This window comes from Ascidiella aspersa, chromosome 2, assembly GCF_963924565.1.
Source record: "Ascidiella aspersa chromosome 2, kaAscAspe10.2, whole genome shotgun sequence".
Taxonomy (NCBI): Eukaryota; Metazoa; Chordata; class Ascidiacea; order Phlebobranchia; family Ascidiidae; genus Ascidiella; species Ascidiella aspersa.
The window spans coordinates 3382228-3399882 of NC_139448.1; the positions used below are offsets into that span (position 1 = coordinate 3382228).

At 36.4% G+C, this 17655-nt stretch overlaps 2 protein-coding genes across 2 annotated transcripts in view; one reads left to right on the plus strand and one right to left on the minus strand.

Annotated features, from left to right (window-relative positions):
- Positions 1 to 1619: 1619 nt before the first annotated feature.
- Positions 1620 to 14131, minus strand: LOC146163166 (ciliary microtubule-associated protein 2-like). The gene is made up of 10 exons (XM_083381899.1): positions 13992 to 14131; positions 13446 to 13541; positions 12810 to 12944; positions 11778 to 11934; positions 10173 to 10278; positions 8578 to 8750; positions 7303 to 7398; positions 5692 to 5889; positions 4133 to 4260; positions 1620 to 3487 (listed from the first exon to the last, which is right to left on the minus strand). Exons 1-10 carry the CDS (start codon positions 14039 to 14041, stop codon positions 3379 to 3381), a joined length of 1248 nt encoding a protein of 415 aa, XP_083238025.1. The 5' UTR covers positions 14042 to 14131; the 3' UTR covers positions 1620 to 3378.
- A 555-nt stretch (positions 14132 to 14686) lies between these two features.
- Positions 14687 to 17655, plus strand: part of LOC146163167 (dihydropyrimidine dehydrogenase [NADP(+)]-like) — a 74343-nt gene continuing 71374 nt past the window's right edge. Inside the window, exon 1 of the mRNA XM_083383112.1 lies at positions 14687 to 14774. Within this exon, the coding sequence (XP_083239238.1) occupies positions 14739 to 14774 (36 nt within the window). The 5' untranslated portion in view covers positions 14687 to 14738. The remainder of the gene's footprint in view (positions 14775 to 17655) is intronic.

The window sequence follows — 17655 nt, forward strand, 5'->3', positions numbered from 1 at the left end:
ACTTTTTTAACCTGTGTTTTTTTACTTTAATTTTTCCCACCCTGTGTTTAAACTTTGCTGATCCAGCAGTGACATAAAGTGATGTTACTTTGTGTGATGCACATTTTTTTTAGTTTTTCTCCCGGACCCTCGCATATTTTAAACTTGACTGCACTGTGGCTGTGCCTAATGCCACTTTCGTAGCATTATTCTTTTTACTTTAAGACAGTATTTCATAATTTAAAACTAGCATTTGGTAGTGTACAGTTGTGCTATCTCATTGGTGTTTATTGGCTTTTTCCAAGCTTTAAATGGACATATTTTAAAACCTTAGTTTTGCAGCCAGGGGCTTGTATTTGCGAAGTGCAATAATCGCTCGGGAATTCACCTTCTGGTGTTTCCCCGATTTTCTGCCTTCAGATACATCGCCCTTGGCTGCCATTCATAACTTTTTACCTTTGTAGTTACATTTATGGCACTTAGTGCAGTCAAGGGCGATGTGTCTGGGGGCAGTTGCTTGTATTTTGTTCTGACGTCCGAAGTTTCGTTATTTCATTTCTTATTTTCACACAAAAAAAGCAAAAAGTACGAGTTTTGTTTTCTGTTAAAAAGAAAGAGCTTGCGTCAGTATTGAAAGCGGTGTTTTTCGACAAAGTCGGATCAGACCCGGTACCACGTAGTAGTATCGGTATTCATTCTAAAACGGGGAGGTATAGGTACCAACCCTGGAGCAAATAATTGGTGGCCATGATTTGTTCTCCGATCAAGTAATTCAATCTTTATAACTACACTTCCATAACGCCAAAGCATCTAAAGCAGGGATGTACAACCTTTTAGCAGAAGGAGCCACATTGCCACTTTAAAAATTTCGATAGGCGACAACACTTTAAACTAAATGGGTGTCATCATAAATTACGTCATAAACAACCTAACTTATAAACACCCGCTCTTTGAGAGTAAATATGCAAGCAAATATTGCCATGTCGTATCATGTCACGGTACGACACCTTTGGGCTGATGTATTTCCTTAAAAATGTCGGCAATAAAACACACATTTAGAAAAACACCAATCTTGCTTAGCAATAATGGTGCACAAAAGTGTTCGACGGATGTTCAAATGCGACATTAGACTCGATTATAGTCTTAAAATATACAAGATTAGGCCTACATCAAATACTGCGAGTTCTACACGTTTTGATGGTAGTGAAAACAATTGTTTTTAATAAAGGCTACTAAAAAGGATATACTGAAAGTGAGAATTAGTGGTGGCCCGCAATGCGTCCCGCGGGTTGGACATCATCCCTGATCTAAAGAATACCTAGGAACGTTTCAATTTTATTTATTTTTATTTTAGCATATTAACGATTGGATTAACGCCAGCATATCTCACTGAGAAAATAACTGACATTTATTTTCGATTAGTGAAATACTGGTTTAAATTAAGCTATAAAAGCAATGTAATTTAGCAATATATATCTTCCATCAAGAGTTTTTTGGGGGATAAGAACGCTCTGACCTGACAAAGGGGTACGAGCGGCAAAAATGGTTGGGAACCTCTGGTCTACATACTCTCAAGGGGTGAACTTTTAGCAGACTTCAGTTCGGCAGAGCATGATTTTAATAAAAATAACGTCCAACAAATGTGTCCCGAAATTAAGTGCCATATAAAAACTAAAACCGACGATGAAAGTACTAATCCTAAACTAATGCTAGCAGATCTGTACTACAATGCAACTTGCTTAGATCATTTTAATCTTTAAAAGACATAAATTGCCACAAATGCATTGGTGGGATTCAACCGCTTACTGAAATTCCGTCAGATTAGACCTAATTACACCCGTATAACTAAGTTGACCTTCAATAGTTGGTAACTAGGTTTAATTCCACAAAAAGATTAAAAAGGCTTTAATCTGCTCGCCACTGTAGATGTGCAAAAAATAAACACCCTTTGTTAGTGACTAATTTGCTTATAATGCCGCTACGAGTGATTTGCATAAATGTGTGATGTCGCTATATATATGACGACCAGTAACACTTTATGAATTGGCTTGTCGAATTATAGAAGAGTGGAATAAAAGTCGCATCAGGTGCAGATGTTGGCTATAAACAGAAATAAAGCCGCAAGCGTAAAACTGAAAAAAATATTTTGAAATGTCCTTCAAATGCGCCGTAATAATAAAGGTGTTTTAAGATAGTTTTTAGTTTACCCTCCTCCATATGTTCTTAAATTTTATGCGTCTGTAATTTGCAAGACAGCTTTAAATTGTTAAACATGTTTCCTTGAATTTTTTTACCGTCCAGCCAACAGTGGTGCACCTGATGGAGTGATATGGCTGGGAATTGCAATAAACGATGTGATTTTGGTACAATAAAGTGAGATTAACTAGTTTGCAAAGCAATGGAACATTCAGTAAATGCAGACAGCACCATGCAATAATAACAACACGAATCAGTAAGCAATAATAATAACAACCCGAATCCGTCAGCCTAATAAAGGCAAAATCAAAATGCTTTGAATACGTAAGGTATGAGTATTTTGACGCTGGTGTGGCTATATCAGTAATAATCAATTCAAGTTGTTTGATCACGAACATCTTTAGTCCTTTATTTTCAGTAACAGTTAAGGTTTTCGAGGCACACATGCCAAATAACATTGACCTATGTCAGTAACGTTTGTCGCTGGAAAAAATAATTTTTGCGGGGTATAATATAGGTTGAAACAGCGCATTACCTTCAAGGCATTTCAGTGCTTCTTTTCAGCATATTAAAAGGCTAGAACACTGTTTTTCAACATGTGAGTATCTACCCCCCATAAGCGGTAATTCCGGCAATTTGATTGGGGTAATTTTGTAAAATAGGTGGTACTTTCTTAGACCGATGAACAGCAAAAAGTAGTTTCCAACCATCGATTTTTCCAATGTTAATTTAAAAGCAAATCAATAGTTTTTTTCAAGTTTTTATGATCAATTTTTCAATCAAACCTTCTTATAAAAAAATCAGTAATAGAAAGAAAAGTGAAAAGATTTTTGGGGGGGTAACGTTTCTAAAAGGTTAAGATCGAGTGGGTTAGAGGCAAAATTATCTAATATTGGCGTTTATGGATCAATGGGTAAAACTCTAACACCATAAAACTTTTGTTATAAAACACACCCGAAAATGGCTTTTAGAAATATTCAAAAAAATATTGGAACTCATTCACAGTGCGAAGCAAGCGAATTGACGACGACAACTGAAGCTATAATATTGAACTATGAGCGGAAAGTAATCTCACGGAAAAAAGTGGCGACAGTGCTCAGTAAATAAACGACACAAAAACATCACAACAACACTTAGATTATCATCGTCGGTTTAACACCATGGCTCGGAATTGAAAATCTGGCAGTTACAAAAACACTGGCTTTAAACGGATGCGGGCGCCGTGTTGGGACCTCTCTGGCGCCGCGAGCGGGCAGATCCGACGAGAAAAACGCGATCAGGAATCGAAACATCTTTGGAGCGAACTCTTTCTCTGCGAAGTTAGAAAAATGGCAATATTTAGCAATAGTTGTAATAAAGAGTAAAACAAGATTTACGCTTTTAAGGCTATTGCAAAAAAAGTAGTTTCGCGAGTAGCCTAGCGTGATAAAATTATTACCAGTCACAATCTTAAAATACTAAAAAAAAATAAAAGCATTCACTGTCTTAAAAGTTAAAAAATTCAGGAAAAAACAAGACCGTGTACTTTGTAGCCATGTGCAGGTTAAAAGTTAGACCAAACGTTTAGAACGTTTAGAAGAATTTTTTTTTGTTTCTTTTGGAGCGACATTATTTTGTGATAATTTGCGTTTTAAGTTTTTTAATTTTAAGGCACAATATTGATTTTTAGTGCCTTTAACAAATCATTTTTCAGAAAAATTGGATTATTTAATTATTAAATAAAAAAACCATTGACTTGCTATTTGTTTTCGAATGTTCACCGAATTCGTCAGTTTAACAATTATTTCAATCGCCATTTACGTGGACTTATTATTTGTTAAAAGTGACTTGACTTGGACTTGATTTGTGAATGACCGGGACTTGATCATTTCAAAAACACTTGAGAACATTGGAACTTTTAGGCGAAAATTCCTTATTGTGGCAGATATATTCTAAATTAAGGTATTAAGAAACTCACTTCATGTAGAAATCTCTTTCTCTTGAGTAGAACCTTGGTTGAGTTGAGTTGAACACATGACAACTGCCGTATCTATGCTGGGCTTCAGACCATCTCTGTACATTGTACCTTCCTGCTCCTACTGGGTTCTGCAATGCACAGTAAAGTATTGATGCCACACAAAATGGCACTTTAAATCATCTGAGCTAGGTTTAGCTTGCAAAGTTCGTTTAGGAAACAGACTAAACCAGGCCTTGGCGCACTACTACAGGGACTGGGCCACGTTATACTTGTAATCTATAGCATAATACTATATTTTTAAGCAACAGAACATTTTCAAATTCCTAACTATAAATCATGCTTCTAGTTTGAAATCTTGCACAGACCCCTTTAAGCGCGTCGGACCCCTGTAAAAAAAACTTTTCTATATATGTTCCCCGTATATTTAAAACAGGTTCCTCTGGCAATATATATTATATAATAATATATATATTATATAATAATATATATTGCCAGAGGAACCTGTTTTAAATATACTATGCCTGGTAGCAACAGCATATTTATGTTCCCCGTATGTTCTTTCGTGTTTGTTAAACACGCCTTTCCCGCTAACTCGTGTTAAGGCGTCGACACAAAAGCAGCGTATACATGGAATATAATACGTTCTGTATCAAACCGAACCCTATGCTCCTGTGTGTTGTTCCAATGTTCCAACTGAGGTCAGGTGTTCAACATTGTTCTGAAGCGTAATGAATAACAGCAAGTATTCGTTTAACACCCGACTATTGTGTCAGGCGAGCGAACAATACAGTACAAAGTTGAAATACTCTATTCTCTTGGAGCTGAAAAATATTTACATCGGTTTTGTTACTTTTTAACCTGTAGCTTTTAGTACTGCTTTAACCTGGCGGTCGCAAGGGGTGTCTGAACGGTCGCCGTGTACTATTTTTCGAACGAAAAATTGAAAAGAAAAAACAAACAATATAAACTAAAAAAAGAGTGGATTACTGAATATTCCCGCTATGTTAGTTACGTATATAGGTATAAAGTCGGAGCCGGACTCGGAACTCGACGAAATCGCACATTTGACCCGAGTCGGACTTAGGCTCATATTTTTGGATGAAGTTGGACTCGGGTTATTGTTTTTAACCGACTCCGGAGCAACGTGGCTTGCTTAAACGTTAACAAATCAGGATTTCGAAATTAAAAAAAAATAATCAGTACCCTTCATTACTAAACTGGGTAAAAATGTTACAAAAAGTTCTAGTTTTAACCAGGGCTTCGGAGTCGGTTCAATTTCGTCTGGTTCGACTCTACAGCCTGTATTTTACCCATTTACGTAACTTAGTTAAGGTACAGAAATCCACTCTTTGGCGTGTCATTGAATTCATCCACCCACAATACATGGTTGGCAAATATCCCACCATATATTCTATTCCACCTTTACAATTTAGAGATTGCGGCACTATCAGTTTTGAAATCTCGTAGCACGTCGGGACTAGGATAGTTTTACGTGGTCTTACTCGAGTCCCGAGTCCGACTCCAGCATTACAGCCCTGGATTTTACCCTTAATGATTACCGTGTTGCCGGTGAAAAATTTGTGCGCCCTTTTGTCCGACCGTTCGGCGGATGAGAGGAAGGGCGGTAGGTTCCTGACGGCCTGCTCCTTCTTGTTGGGGGTGTAGCTGTTGGGGGCTGGGCTAGTGGGGCGCCTGGGGCACTGGGACAACGTGCAGCAGTAGACCCGCTCAGGGGGCTGGCCCGGATATTGCTTAACCTGGGTGAGAAAAGGGGTAAGTTGGTTAGTTTAATACAGCGCTGCTTAGTTCTTCTAGACTGCCTTGTTTACATCATTGATCGACAGATTCGGAGAGTCTGTGATGGCTTTCGGTGTACAACTGATTTCAACGTTAAAAATCTGGTTGATTTCGTGAAACGAATTGTTTTCTATCTGACAAAGTCGAAAACCTGTGTTTTTTTTATCAATTTTTAAATTATCTTACGGCTTATGTCATTCAACTCACAGTGGTTGAAGATAAGCCACTATGAGGCCTGTAAAATACAAACTTTAAATATTTTTGGAAAAATACCGTTTATCCAAAAGATCGCTTTGCTCGCCGATAGGTTTTTAATTTAAAGTCTACAGCTGCGCCGTGAGTTAAAAAAAGTTTAAGATACACTGCAGTAATCTCCCGGTTAAGTCCGCAAACTGAATCTTATAGGCTTGTGCGGCTTACCCGGTAGGTGCGGACTTAACGTTTTTAGCTATTTTTTCGGGTACACACAGTACAGTGGATAGCACAAAGAAACTAGGCTACTTCTCAGCACCATACACATTTGTTAGTCATAATAATTAGTGCGTGTTTATACGTCTTTAAAAATTATAATTCACATTGTTCTAATGGATATTTTAACACGTAATAAAGATATATGTCAAACTTGACATTACGTATAGTTTAAGATTACCACTGAGATTACGAGATTCGTAATTGATTCAAGTGGAGCTTTTTAAAAGTCCTCTGCAAGAGGAGACTTTAGTAGCGTTGTACCAGGGATGTCCGATACTTCATTACGATACCGATGCCCGATATGTTTGACAAAAAGTATCGCGATATGATCTGAGACCGAATGACTTCGTTTCCAATCACGTAGTAAAATACATTTGATCCAATCCGATATTATCGGACGCGACCAGTTCTTTTGTATAGAGCAGCGGTTCTCAACCAGTTGGCCATGGCTCACTGGTGGGCCATAAGAACATTTGAGGTGGGCCACAGACCAATTTAAAAAAGCTAGATTTAGTTTTATTTGTGTCATTATACTTAATTTTACATGAATAATGGCTTGGGGAGAAATTAAAAAGGAATGTAAATTTATTGTTCAGCCGCAAGTATCTCACTAATGTACGGTTGAATAAATAATCTGTTTTGAAATATGTTCTGCTGTGTTTTGTTCTAAACCTATTTTAAAGTTTTTTTTCTTTTATAAAACTATTGGGCCGCAGAATTTTTTTGCAACCTAAATGGGTCACGAAAGAAAAAAGGTTGAGAACCACTGGTCTAGAGTCTGGGTCCGCCGAGCGTAAAAAATTCCACGGCCCCTTTAGACGCAGAATATTTCCCTAAACTTCGTAAAGCAAAACGCGAAAAAAGAAAAAGTACCTTTCCCCTGTAAAGCTAGAGTTTCTCACCTTTCCAAACTGTCCACTTTTCATCTTGTGTTCGTTTTCCCAAACATCGAGGAACGAAGAAAGGTTGTATTCTCCGGGACCGAGGTCGCTAGCCGTCTGTAAATCGAGAATTATAAGGACTGCTTAACTAATTTTAGCAAAAGTTTAAAATTTCAGACGTAGAGTTTTGGTTAAGAAAAGTTTAAAACTTTCTGATTTATTTCAGAATTAAAACCAGTGATTCCAAACTGTATGCCTTAAGATATTTTCAAATGTGCTGCAGGACCTTTTTTGGCCTTCTTACAATCGTAAAGTAAGTCTTAAAATCTAATGTGTATAAAACGTGTCCTTTTAATTGGCATAAAATTAATAGTCACTAAACATTAAACAACTGTCACACAAACGTATCCATTTGAGGGTAACAAAGTACATGGTCGCCCTGTATATGCATTTCTGTTTAAAAATGTTTGATTTTCTGCCTAGTAAATCCAACTAACCACAACTGCGTATTTTTTGTTGATAAAAATACAGCCACCTATCCTACATTAACAAACCTAACGTGTGGGCTAATACAATAAAATAACATTGATTTTCTGCTGGAAACAGTAATCGCGCCACCACAGCGTAATTCGTGTTGACAACAATACAGCCAACCCTATCCGACGTCTGTGTCTTTATATTTAAAATAACACTGCATGGTTTTTTGCTAAAAGCAACAAGCTTTTATCCGACACAAAAACAAGAGGTTATTCACCTTTTCTTCCATTGTCGTCCAGCTGCTGATTGCCACGTAACATACATTCATATGCGTAACGTGTGTGCTTTTTATAGCGAAAACTAAAAACACCATTGATTTTCTGCTGGGAACATCAAACTAACCACAACAGCGTGACTTTTGATGATAAAGTACAGCCACGAACCACCTATCCTACGTATACAAGCCCAGCAACGCGTGTGCTTTTTTACAAAATAAATACCAGCCAGCTCACCACGACAGCGTGATACTCGGTGATAACAATATATTATCCAACGTGTGTGACATTTACCCAAACCCTATCCAACGTGTGTGTTTTAAATTAAAATAACATTAATTTCCAGCTGGGAACAGCAAGCTCACCACAACAGCGTAATTTTGGTAATAAAAGTAAAGCCACCTACAAGCGTAACTTGTATGCTTCTATATTAACAATAACATTGATCTATTGCTGGGAACAGCAACCCAATGCAAGTACAGCCATCTACCCTACATATACAAGAGTAACGTGTGTTTTTTAATTAAAATAACCGCGCGCTTACCGCAATAGCGTGATGTCCAGTCTTGTTCGGTTTGTTCCTATCTCCAGTGAAGAGATCGTAAGGTCCTCTCTTGCTCACCACCTTGTTGAGGATCTGGGCGGTGAAGCTCTCCTTCTCGTATCTTCCCGGAGCCAATTCGCATCCAACAGTCGGAAGGGATCGGTTGGAGGACCCTGGAAGAAGAACAAGAAATTGCTATGAAGTTTCCAAACTTTTTTTAAATTTTGCGTGGCGGGCGTCTTGCAATTTTATATTGATTCCCTGACCCTTGTAATAAAAAACTATAGAGTCGAATGGTTTGGGGTTGTAGTCAGACCAAGAATGAATATCAAAGCCCATAAACTATAGAGCATAATGCTTGGAGGTTGTAGTAAGACCTAATAAGAATACCAAAGCCCATACACAAGTAGGTAGCATTTTGGACGTTTCGAATAAGTCTTTATTCATTTTCAACATAGAGAGAAGGCACTGATAGTAAGTGTATGCATACCGCTGAGGCAGACGCCTGAAGAAGGAAACGAGAGATACAAAGCCCATAAAGAAGTAGGTAGGTATAATTTTTCAAAAGTTTCGAATAAATCTTTTTATTCATTTTTAAAATCCAAATATCCGATCGACGAGTTAAAAATGGTCTCTACTTTGGTATGGACTTATATTCTTAAAACGGTTGTACATCAAAAAAACAAAACAATATAATAAGTATAATTAATATGTAGCAAGGTTTATTGCGAATGTTTCATTTGTTTTAAGAGCAACAACTTTGCGACCCAATTCTTTCCACTGAACATTTTTCAGCTTGAAGGAAACGAAGAAGAAATAAAACAGTAGTAAAATAGTTTTTCTTCAGATCAAAGGATTTAAAATCGTGTTGGGAAAATGGCATTCGAACAGTATCTTGTTGGAATTTAAAATAAAATGTTACATAAAGCAAACAGTTACATTTTTTTGGTTAATCCTCAATATATTTTTTTTCAATATATATATATATTTTTTTTTTCTGGTATAAAAGTCCAAAATAAAGTGATATCTTAAAATAATAAAGTCAAACTTACTAAACATGTCTCATGCCTTCGTATTGCTACATAATTTACGTAAATTTTGAAAAAAATCTCACCAAGAAGCAATATCAATAAATTTAACCATGTAAAATGGTTTCAGTCGGCCACCCAACCAAATCGAACGGTGATTCAATTTTGCGTCGCGACTCATGGATCGAAAAAAAAACACTGTTTTAAACCGATTTATAAAGTACATAAACGCAAAAGCAGAAATAACTCAAATAAAAAATCATTTCAAAAGAGGCAAAAAACATGTGAGAAACTCTACGTCAGTGGTTTTCAACCAGGGTTCCACGGAACCTCAGGGTTCCGCATGTAAAGTCCAGGGATTCCGCAATTTCTAAATTCTTAGCTAATTAAGATGCCAGTGAAAAATATCGAACTGGGGTTCCTCGAGCCAGAGGAATTATTGAACTGGGGTTCCACGAGCCAGTGGAATGTATCCATAGGGTTTCACTCCAGCAAAAAGGTTGAAAAGCACTGCTCTACGTGAATGTATTCTATTTTTATGGTTTAATTTGAAAATTATTTAAATACCTGCATCCAGCATTCCCACAATGCTGGCCGACTTCGCCTGTCGTTCCTCCAATAATGCAGAAGGCTCTCCACCTTTCCCATAGGTGCCTGGTCCTGGCGTGGCGCTCTGTAAAAGAAGGAAAAGTGTGAATCAATTAGAACAAAATATCTGTTTGTATGTAACTGAGATATCAAATTCAGATACCGATGATGCTTTTAGTAACAAAGCATTCTTATCATGTAACATCCAAACAAACTGAGTTTCGGTTTACTAAGTTCTGTACTATTTTCAATCTGTATCATTGAATTGGATTTAAGAAGTTTAGAATTTAAGAAGTTTAGAATTTACAATCACGTTTGGTCTCAAATTGGTAGGAAATTGGCTTTGCTGGTCAAGTGAGGTTGTAAATCACTTGACATTTTCGCGCCTTCTTGAAGTTAATGCGCTCTTTCAAAAAGCATATCACCTTTTCCCACGGACTCAAGATAGTTAAGTGTGGCTTCAAGTAGTTTAGCATCCGAGTACGCTTAAAGTTCAGCGTCGCCTAAAGATTTATTTTCTTCTATATTTAGAGTTTTGAGAAATATATGCTTTGATGTGTAGGTTGAATAAATATGGTAAAAAAACGTTCGTTTTTAACACAAAATATTCTTGCATTAGTAATAAAGAAAAACACTGTATTGCGCACGAAAAATAACAGTAGGGCATCTATGAAAGCAAGATGTTTTTTAGTTTATAATTAAAAATAAAATATATTGAAATTTATCCAGTATGGCTTCAGCATTTTGCGTTCCTTTTTAATGTGGAAAAATTAATCAACAAAAAAGGCAAAAAAAGTCTTCACAAATAAACAATTAATCAAATTACTTACTAAACAATTTGACGAAATTGACATTAAATTAATATAACGTATTTCGATAGTACTTGTATTATCGTCCTTCCGTTTCAAATGTAGATCTACTCGACCCATTTTGTTTGAAGCGTTTGTTCGGTTTAAATTGGCAAAATACAATTTGAAAGGGTACATGTCGCATTAGTGTGCCTAAATTATTAAATGAACTTACTTCAAGCCATCAAGTCATTGACTTAAGTCATTACAACGCTGGATTTTGTAAGTTCACACAACGTAATAAGTCACAAAAATATGTTGTTTGGGGCCATGGCCTGATGGACACCTTTAAATTCGCCTTGGTCGTTGACGTTAAAGTCATTCGGGAAAGCTGCTAAATAAAACTTGTTTTTACCGGGAAGCGCCTTGGTATTTAGTTTCAAACTAGTTCAATCAATAAACTTTGGAACACAGTACACGTTTTTTTAGTTTTTTTTTCTTTAATTTCAATAAAAATACCAAAGCCATTATAATCGATAAATTGACATTTCGTTGTTCACGAACCTTTCGACAACACCTCACGCCATCATCAGTGTGGCTTTAGTTTTTTTTATCAAAATTACTAAAAAAAAACGTTTATTGTGTTCCAAAGTTCATTGGTAGCCACCACGGAAACAAAGTGGAAAAATTAAAAGCTAAAATTAAGGAAAATTCAATCAACATCTTACAAAATGTAAAAAAGTTGCTAAATCATTGTAGCGCTATAGGACGACCGCAGAATAAAACTCATTCTTACCGAGAATCGCTTCCTAAACCTCTGTTCTCTTGTTGCGCAAATTCCTCGCGTGCTCGAAGGTTTGTTCTCCAGCGCTTCGATGAAATCCAGCTTATCATCATTGTAAGTTCCCGGTCCAAGCTTGCGTTTCTGTTCCTTCTTCTTCATCCATTCTTCTCTGTGACAAGTTTTAGAAACGCTCAAGGTAATAGGAATGTCCAATAATATCAGATCGGAGCCGATACCCGGTGCCAAGTGTTAGTATCGGAACTCGTCCGATAGTAGGGGGGTATCGCTGTTTATCGGATGTTAAATTTAAAAATCGACAGTATAATAAAGTCGACTGTATAGGAGGGATAATTTCGTCGTTTTGCACATTTTAAATTTTCTTGATTTGACAACAATTATCCGTGCTGAAAATTTACCATGGTTTGCTTTTCTGTTAGTGATTTTAAGTTTTAGTATTCGTTTTGGAAGTGGTACTTCTAATTGTAAGTTTACTGATTTTGACGGCTTAAATTTCGCAATAGATTTTAAAGAAACAAAACTTATGCACATATATAGTTTATTTAATTAGATCGAAGACAAATGGGTTTCTATTTTTGTCAGGACTTAAACTTTGTGGAACAAATTGCGGAAAAAATGTGCAACAGGGCCATGTTGTCATCGGTACATTTATAACCGTGTCCCTTTGTGTTTTTTTTCTTTATTATTCGGCTGCTATACATATTTTTTGCAATATCATTGCCCTGATGAATAATTCCCCGTGTAAGTTATCGAAACGCCGGTATTTTTATTAGTATAAAAAATATCCGCCAGATGAACAATTTTATAGTTAATACCAACAACAATATATTCAGTTCCATGTTAATTTGAACAAAAAACATAAAACTGGCTTATTGTATGACTCTTAAAATCTTTCCCTCTTTTAACCGTTTAATGGTGTGTAAAAAATTGGCCGTAAAAAATAATACGCAACAGTGCCATGCGTTTTAAAAATAGTTATAAAAACTAGCTTATTGTGTGACTTCCAAAATCGTTTCCTCTCCTCACCTGTACAAGAGATGCGGGATCCTTGCGATCCTGGTGGTTTCATAAGATCTCTTCCACCCGGGCCCGGATGCTCTCTCGTCCACCGCTTGTTCGTTGAATCCTCCGACATCAACGTGGTAAGTGCCGGGAGCAAGTCTGTGGGGTTGATGGGTATTAAATCACAACCATGCATGTGTATAGAGTTATTTTCAAACTGAAAATTTTCTTCCAGAACGAGAAAGGTAAACTATTTTATAACAGGGAACACGTACCACATGTTAATTTCCAATACTGATGGTTACCTTTTTTAAAAAGTGATTTGTTTGGGCGTGGAAGTCAAAATAAGTGATAAGATCATATTTTCAACAGGCAAACCAATTCTCTTAAACGAACTTTTAAGTTTAAAGTGAATAAAACACAGACCATAGATCAATAGCATTAATTAATTTAAATGTAACTAATATGAGTCATATCTTCGCATTCCTTCCGCAATTTTATCAAATTTAAAAAAATCTTTCTGAAAACAAATTTTAATAATATAACCATGTGAAACTTCTGGAGTCGGCGACCCAATCAAATCAAATGGACACCGAATTTTAAGTTTTTTATAACGTCGTTCCGGACCGTGTTAAGAAACATAAAACAGTGATCACATACTTTCTATGCAGATTGTCCGTGGACTTTTTGCAGTAGGGAACTTGTGTAAAGGTACCAGGCACTTTACTCTGTGGGTGAACGCCAGACACATCAAACCTAAAAGTAAGAATTTGGGGATATAAAGTATGTAATAAAACTAGAAAATCTAGTACAAGAAATATTCAAACATTCCCACTGCATGGCGCGTTTTTATCTGTGTTATCAGTTGTTACGTCGTTTTACTGACTGCACCGTAATTTAGTTGCAGCAGTCGCGGCTTGCGTAGTGCGCCACTTAACCACTTGCCTAGAGCAGTTAGTTTGAGTTTGCTTCTTAATTTATATTGTGTTATGTTACTAGATACCGATGATGCTTTTAGTAGCAAAATATTAATATCATGTAACATTCAAACAAACTGATGTTCGGTCTACTAATTTCTATACTTTTATACGAAATTAATTATAAGAAATATTTAGCTATTTTTTTATTACCATAATTATTTCCATCATCAAAGGTTTATTAAATGTTTTAGATTTACAAAGGTTTTGGTTTGGATTTAAAGCTTACCTTGCTGTTTGGGTTCCAAAAGGGGCACCATGGAAAAGTTTTGTGGCCATTTTTTTAGTTGTTGGCAGCTAATTTGCCTTTCTACTACTATAACTAATAGACTAAAACTACGATTGATTATGGCACTTTTAGAAAAACTTCCATTCTGTAAAATCGCAATACATTGGATAAAGATAAACATATGTACCAAATCCATATTGGTACATTAATTGTTTAGTAGCTGTTCAGCTGTAGCCTACAGCTAACTGCTTTAACCTGCCTAACAGTTACCCGCAGAATAGGTTACCTTAACAAAGATTGTATGGGTTTAAAGCGCAGAATACAACTCACAGACTAAAGACAGTGTTTAGAGGTAAATCAATCCAGCCCTGCCTCTAACAACACACAACTGTACAGCTTACAAACCAATTGGAAATAAAATAAACTGGCTGGCATCGCTTGGTCATTGATGAATGACTTCGCCATGGCAACCCTTCGCGCATGACCAGCCAAGCGTTACAACATATGATCGCTGACGTCAGAGGCGACTTGTGAAGGAAATGGGCGACTAGAAAAAGGCACCGCTTTGAATCTCTTATGGCGCTAGCAAAACAAATCTTGAGCTACGTGTTTGTGAGCCGTAAGCACACGTGCGTTTAGCCATGTAGTGTTCCCTGTCTTTGCTTTATTCGTTGTTTTCTTTCTTGTAGGTAAACCTTTAAAGCATTGTATAATTTCGTTTCAACTGCGAAAGAAAGAAAAGAAAATATGACTGATCTCAGCAAAGACTTGCCAGATATTGAGGTAACCGTAAAAGACAGAACAAAGAGGCATTATTTTCACTGTGCATACACCTGGAATTAGTTAAACATTGACTTGTTCAAGGCTGAGCTACCAAACCTCTAAAAACTTTGACTCTGTATTGAAAATAAGGCCTTTTTGTTCTTTTCCAAAGTGAATATTATTTAGTTAACACGCATATTTTAATCCAATAGTATTGTTGCTTACGGTTGTGCTTCAAACACTTATGACATGATGACATTTTGAGCTGTGTTCCTACCTTCGTTGTACTTTGTGGGTAGTTGTTTTCCAATCACTTGCTTGTTCTCTGTGTTAAAATAGTCAGTGGCCAGCACACATCAGGATGCAGTAATTCCGGAAAAGGGTTTTCTCGTTTGTTGTGGTTACTGTTACATAACGTTGCCGTTACACATAGGCTAAAACTTATATTATAATTATATAAAAAGTAACGTTGAAAGGCGTTGCGTTAGTGCACTTAAAACTACACACGAACTGTAATGAAATATGACACGTTGTCACATTACCAGTAAATGCAAACACAATAAAATTAAACGCTTCAGAATATACGCAAGCTAATTTCGACAACAACAACATAAACATTGCAAACAATTATCCTAACAATGGGTGTAACAATGGCGGGAGTAGAGCGGCAATTTACTACTTGTTCAGTAAAAAGTTTTTAGTGCCAAGGTTTTGGAAAGTTAGTTTATCATTTTGTGCCGGCTGATCTTATTTCTGGAGTACATCAAATCAAGCAATAGGTAATGTTGGGCTCCCCTTGACTGTTAAAGTTTTTACGCTTGTCTATAATACTACCACATTTTTATATTGCTAACATTATTAGAGTTAAGGTGCAAGTTAGCGTTTGGCTTTGAGTGGGTCAAGCATTATTGTTATATTTTTTCTTCCATATTTATATATTTCTTGCAATTTAAATTTTAACAAATTGTTAAATTTCTAGTAAAATTCTAGACTAGTGCCAAAGTTTTCTAACTTTGACTTATCGTATTTGAGCGCCAGTTACATTTTTGAAGGCGATTTCGAAGTGCAATGACTTGTAAAAAGCGTTCAGTAACTGGCAGTTCAGGCGACCCATAAACTGCCAACGAATTGCTACGCATTGCTTAATTGTTCCGGAAGAATTCAAACTCATAGCACGACAGCGCGTACCTTTGTCCTATATCCATTGCTGCTATGCTGCTTCGAACAAATAATTTGTAGCGAAGAGTATTTGGCGCTGGTCTAGAATTCTACCACATTTTCGTCCGGGGGTTTATATGCTAACATTATTTCTGTTAGGGTGCGAGTTATTTTTTGGGCTTGGGTGGGTCAAACATTATGCATTTATTTTTTATATTTCTTTCTTGCAATTTTCCTTTTGGCAACTCATTTCGTTACTGCTGTAAAAAATGGTAGGATTCTAGACCAGCGCCGAGTAGTTTAATTGTGACAAGCTTTACTCTGTTTAATTTACACATCTCTGTAAAAACCCCGATTACATTCTAATTAAAAGCGAACTTAGCGTCTCCAAATCTAATTTTGCTATGTAAGGTATCGGAAAATGTTAAAACTTCAAGTTTGTTTAAACCAGAAATATCTATGACACGGTTAACCCAGGTTACTGGAGGTTTTGTCTTTCAGTAACGCATTGCGGTACATACCACCCAGTCTGCATTTCATGGCACTCCACGCCGAAATCTCAAGTGTGCAGAAACAAATTTTGAGTCGTGCAGGTGTGCAATTGTTTTATGCACACCTGAGGTTGGAAATCTTACCACTAATTTAGCTTTTTTCAGATATTAAAGTGCACAATATACCAATTCACGTGTGCACATATTTTTTAAGAAAAAAAAAACATAATAAAAAAATATTTTTTTCTACTTCATTAATTTGGTACGGGCACCGATACCACTCTACTATTGCACGAGTTCCTCTTAGCATTGGGTATTGCCCCGAATCTATATATTCGGACATCCGTAGTTCCCACGAGCCGCGTTTTGCGTTAGCGGAAAACGTGAACACTTAAAAGCGTAAAACGCTTTCCGTTGCGCAAATATTTCAACTTTGACGCTTTCGAACATAAGCGACCAGATTTGTTGTTGACGCAGACTACGCGTTATGTGTAGATTGTAGGCATTGGTTGGCAAACTTTTTTGTCGCAGCCCAAAATGCTCTTTTAAGAGCGATTGAAGGCCCACTATGTAAACAATCACGACAACAGGACTCAAAATTTTTAGAGTTACGTCATCAAACAAATAATCTAAAATTACCTGTTGTTTTCGAGCAGACATGTGCGCAAATGTACAGCTAAAATTCAGTTAAAATACGCGTTTGTTTGTTTAAATAAGAAAAACTTCAATTGAAAGGAGACGTGGCACGTTAGTCACATAAAGGAATTCAAATCTTGTTGGACAAAACGGCATTTTTAGTTCAATATATCAGAAATAGAACTTAGTAGAATTTGAGTCACACGGCGAAACACGCCATAGTAAGAATAGCGTCTTTGGGCTGAAAGCGACTCGGCTGGTTATTCATTCGAAAATACTTGACTTGAAACTGAGTTATTTTAAAAATAACTTTACTTTGACTTAAGTTATTTTACACTAGACTTGCGTTAGACTTAAGTTATTTCACAAATGATTTGATTTTGACTTAAGTTATTTTACAAATGACTTGACTTGGAATTAAGTTATTTCACAAATGACTTGACTTTGACTTAAGTTATTTCACAAATGATTTGACTTTGACTTAAGTTATTTTACACGAGACTTGACTTTGACTTAAGTTATTTTACAAATGACTTGACTTGGAATTAAGTTATTTCACAAATGACTTGACCGGGACTTGAGTTATTTTACAAATGACTTGACTTGGAATTAAGTTA

Excerpts from the sequence above, each read along its gene's own strand:
- LOC146163166 (XM_083381899.1), bottom strand. The coding sequence starts at position 14,041 with ATGGCCACAAAACTTTTCCATGGTGCCCCTTTTGGAACCCAAACAGCA. Across the intron at positions 12,945-13,445 it reads ACGGACAATCTGCATAGAAA|ACTTGCTCCCGGCACTTACC; the intron begins GTATGTGATCAC and ends TCAACCCCACAG. Across the intron at positions 7,399-8,577 it reads CTGGACATCACGCTATTGCG|ACGGCTAGCGACCTCGGTCC; the intron begins GTAAGCGCGCGG and ends CTCGATTTACAG.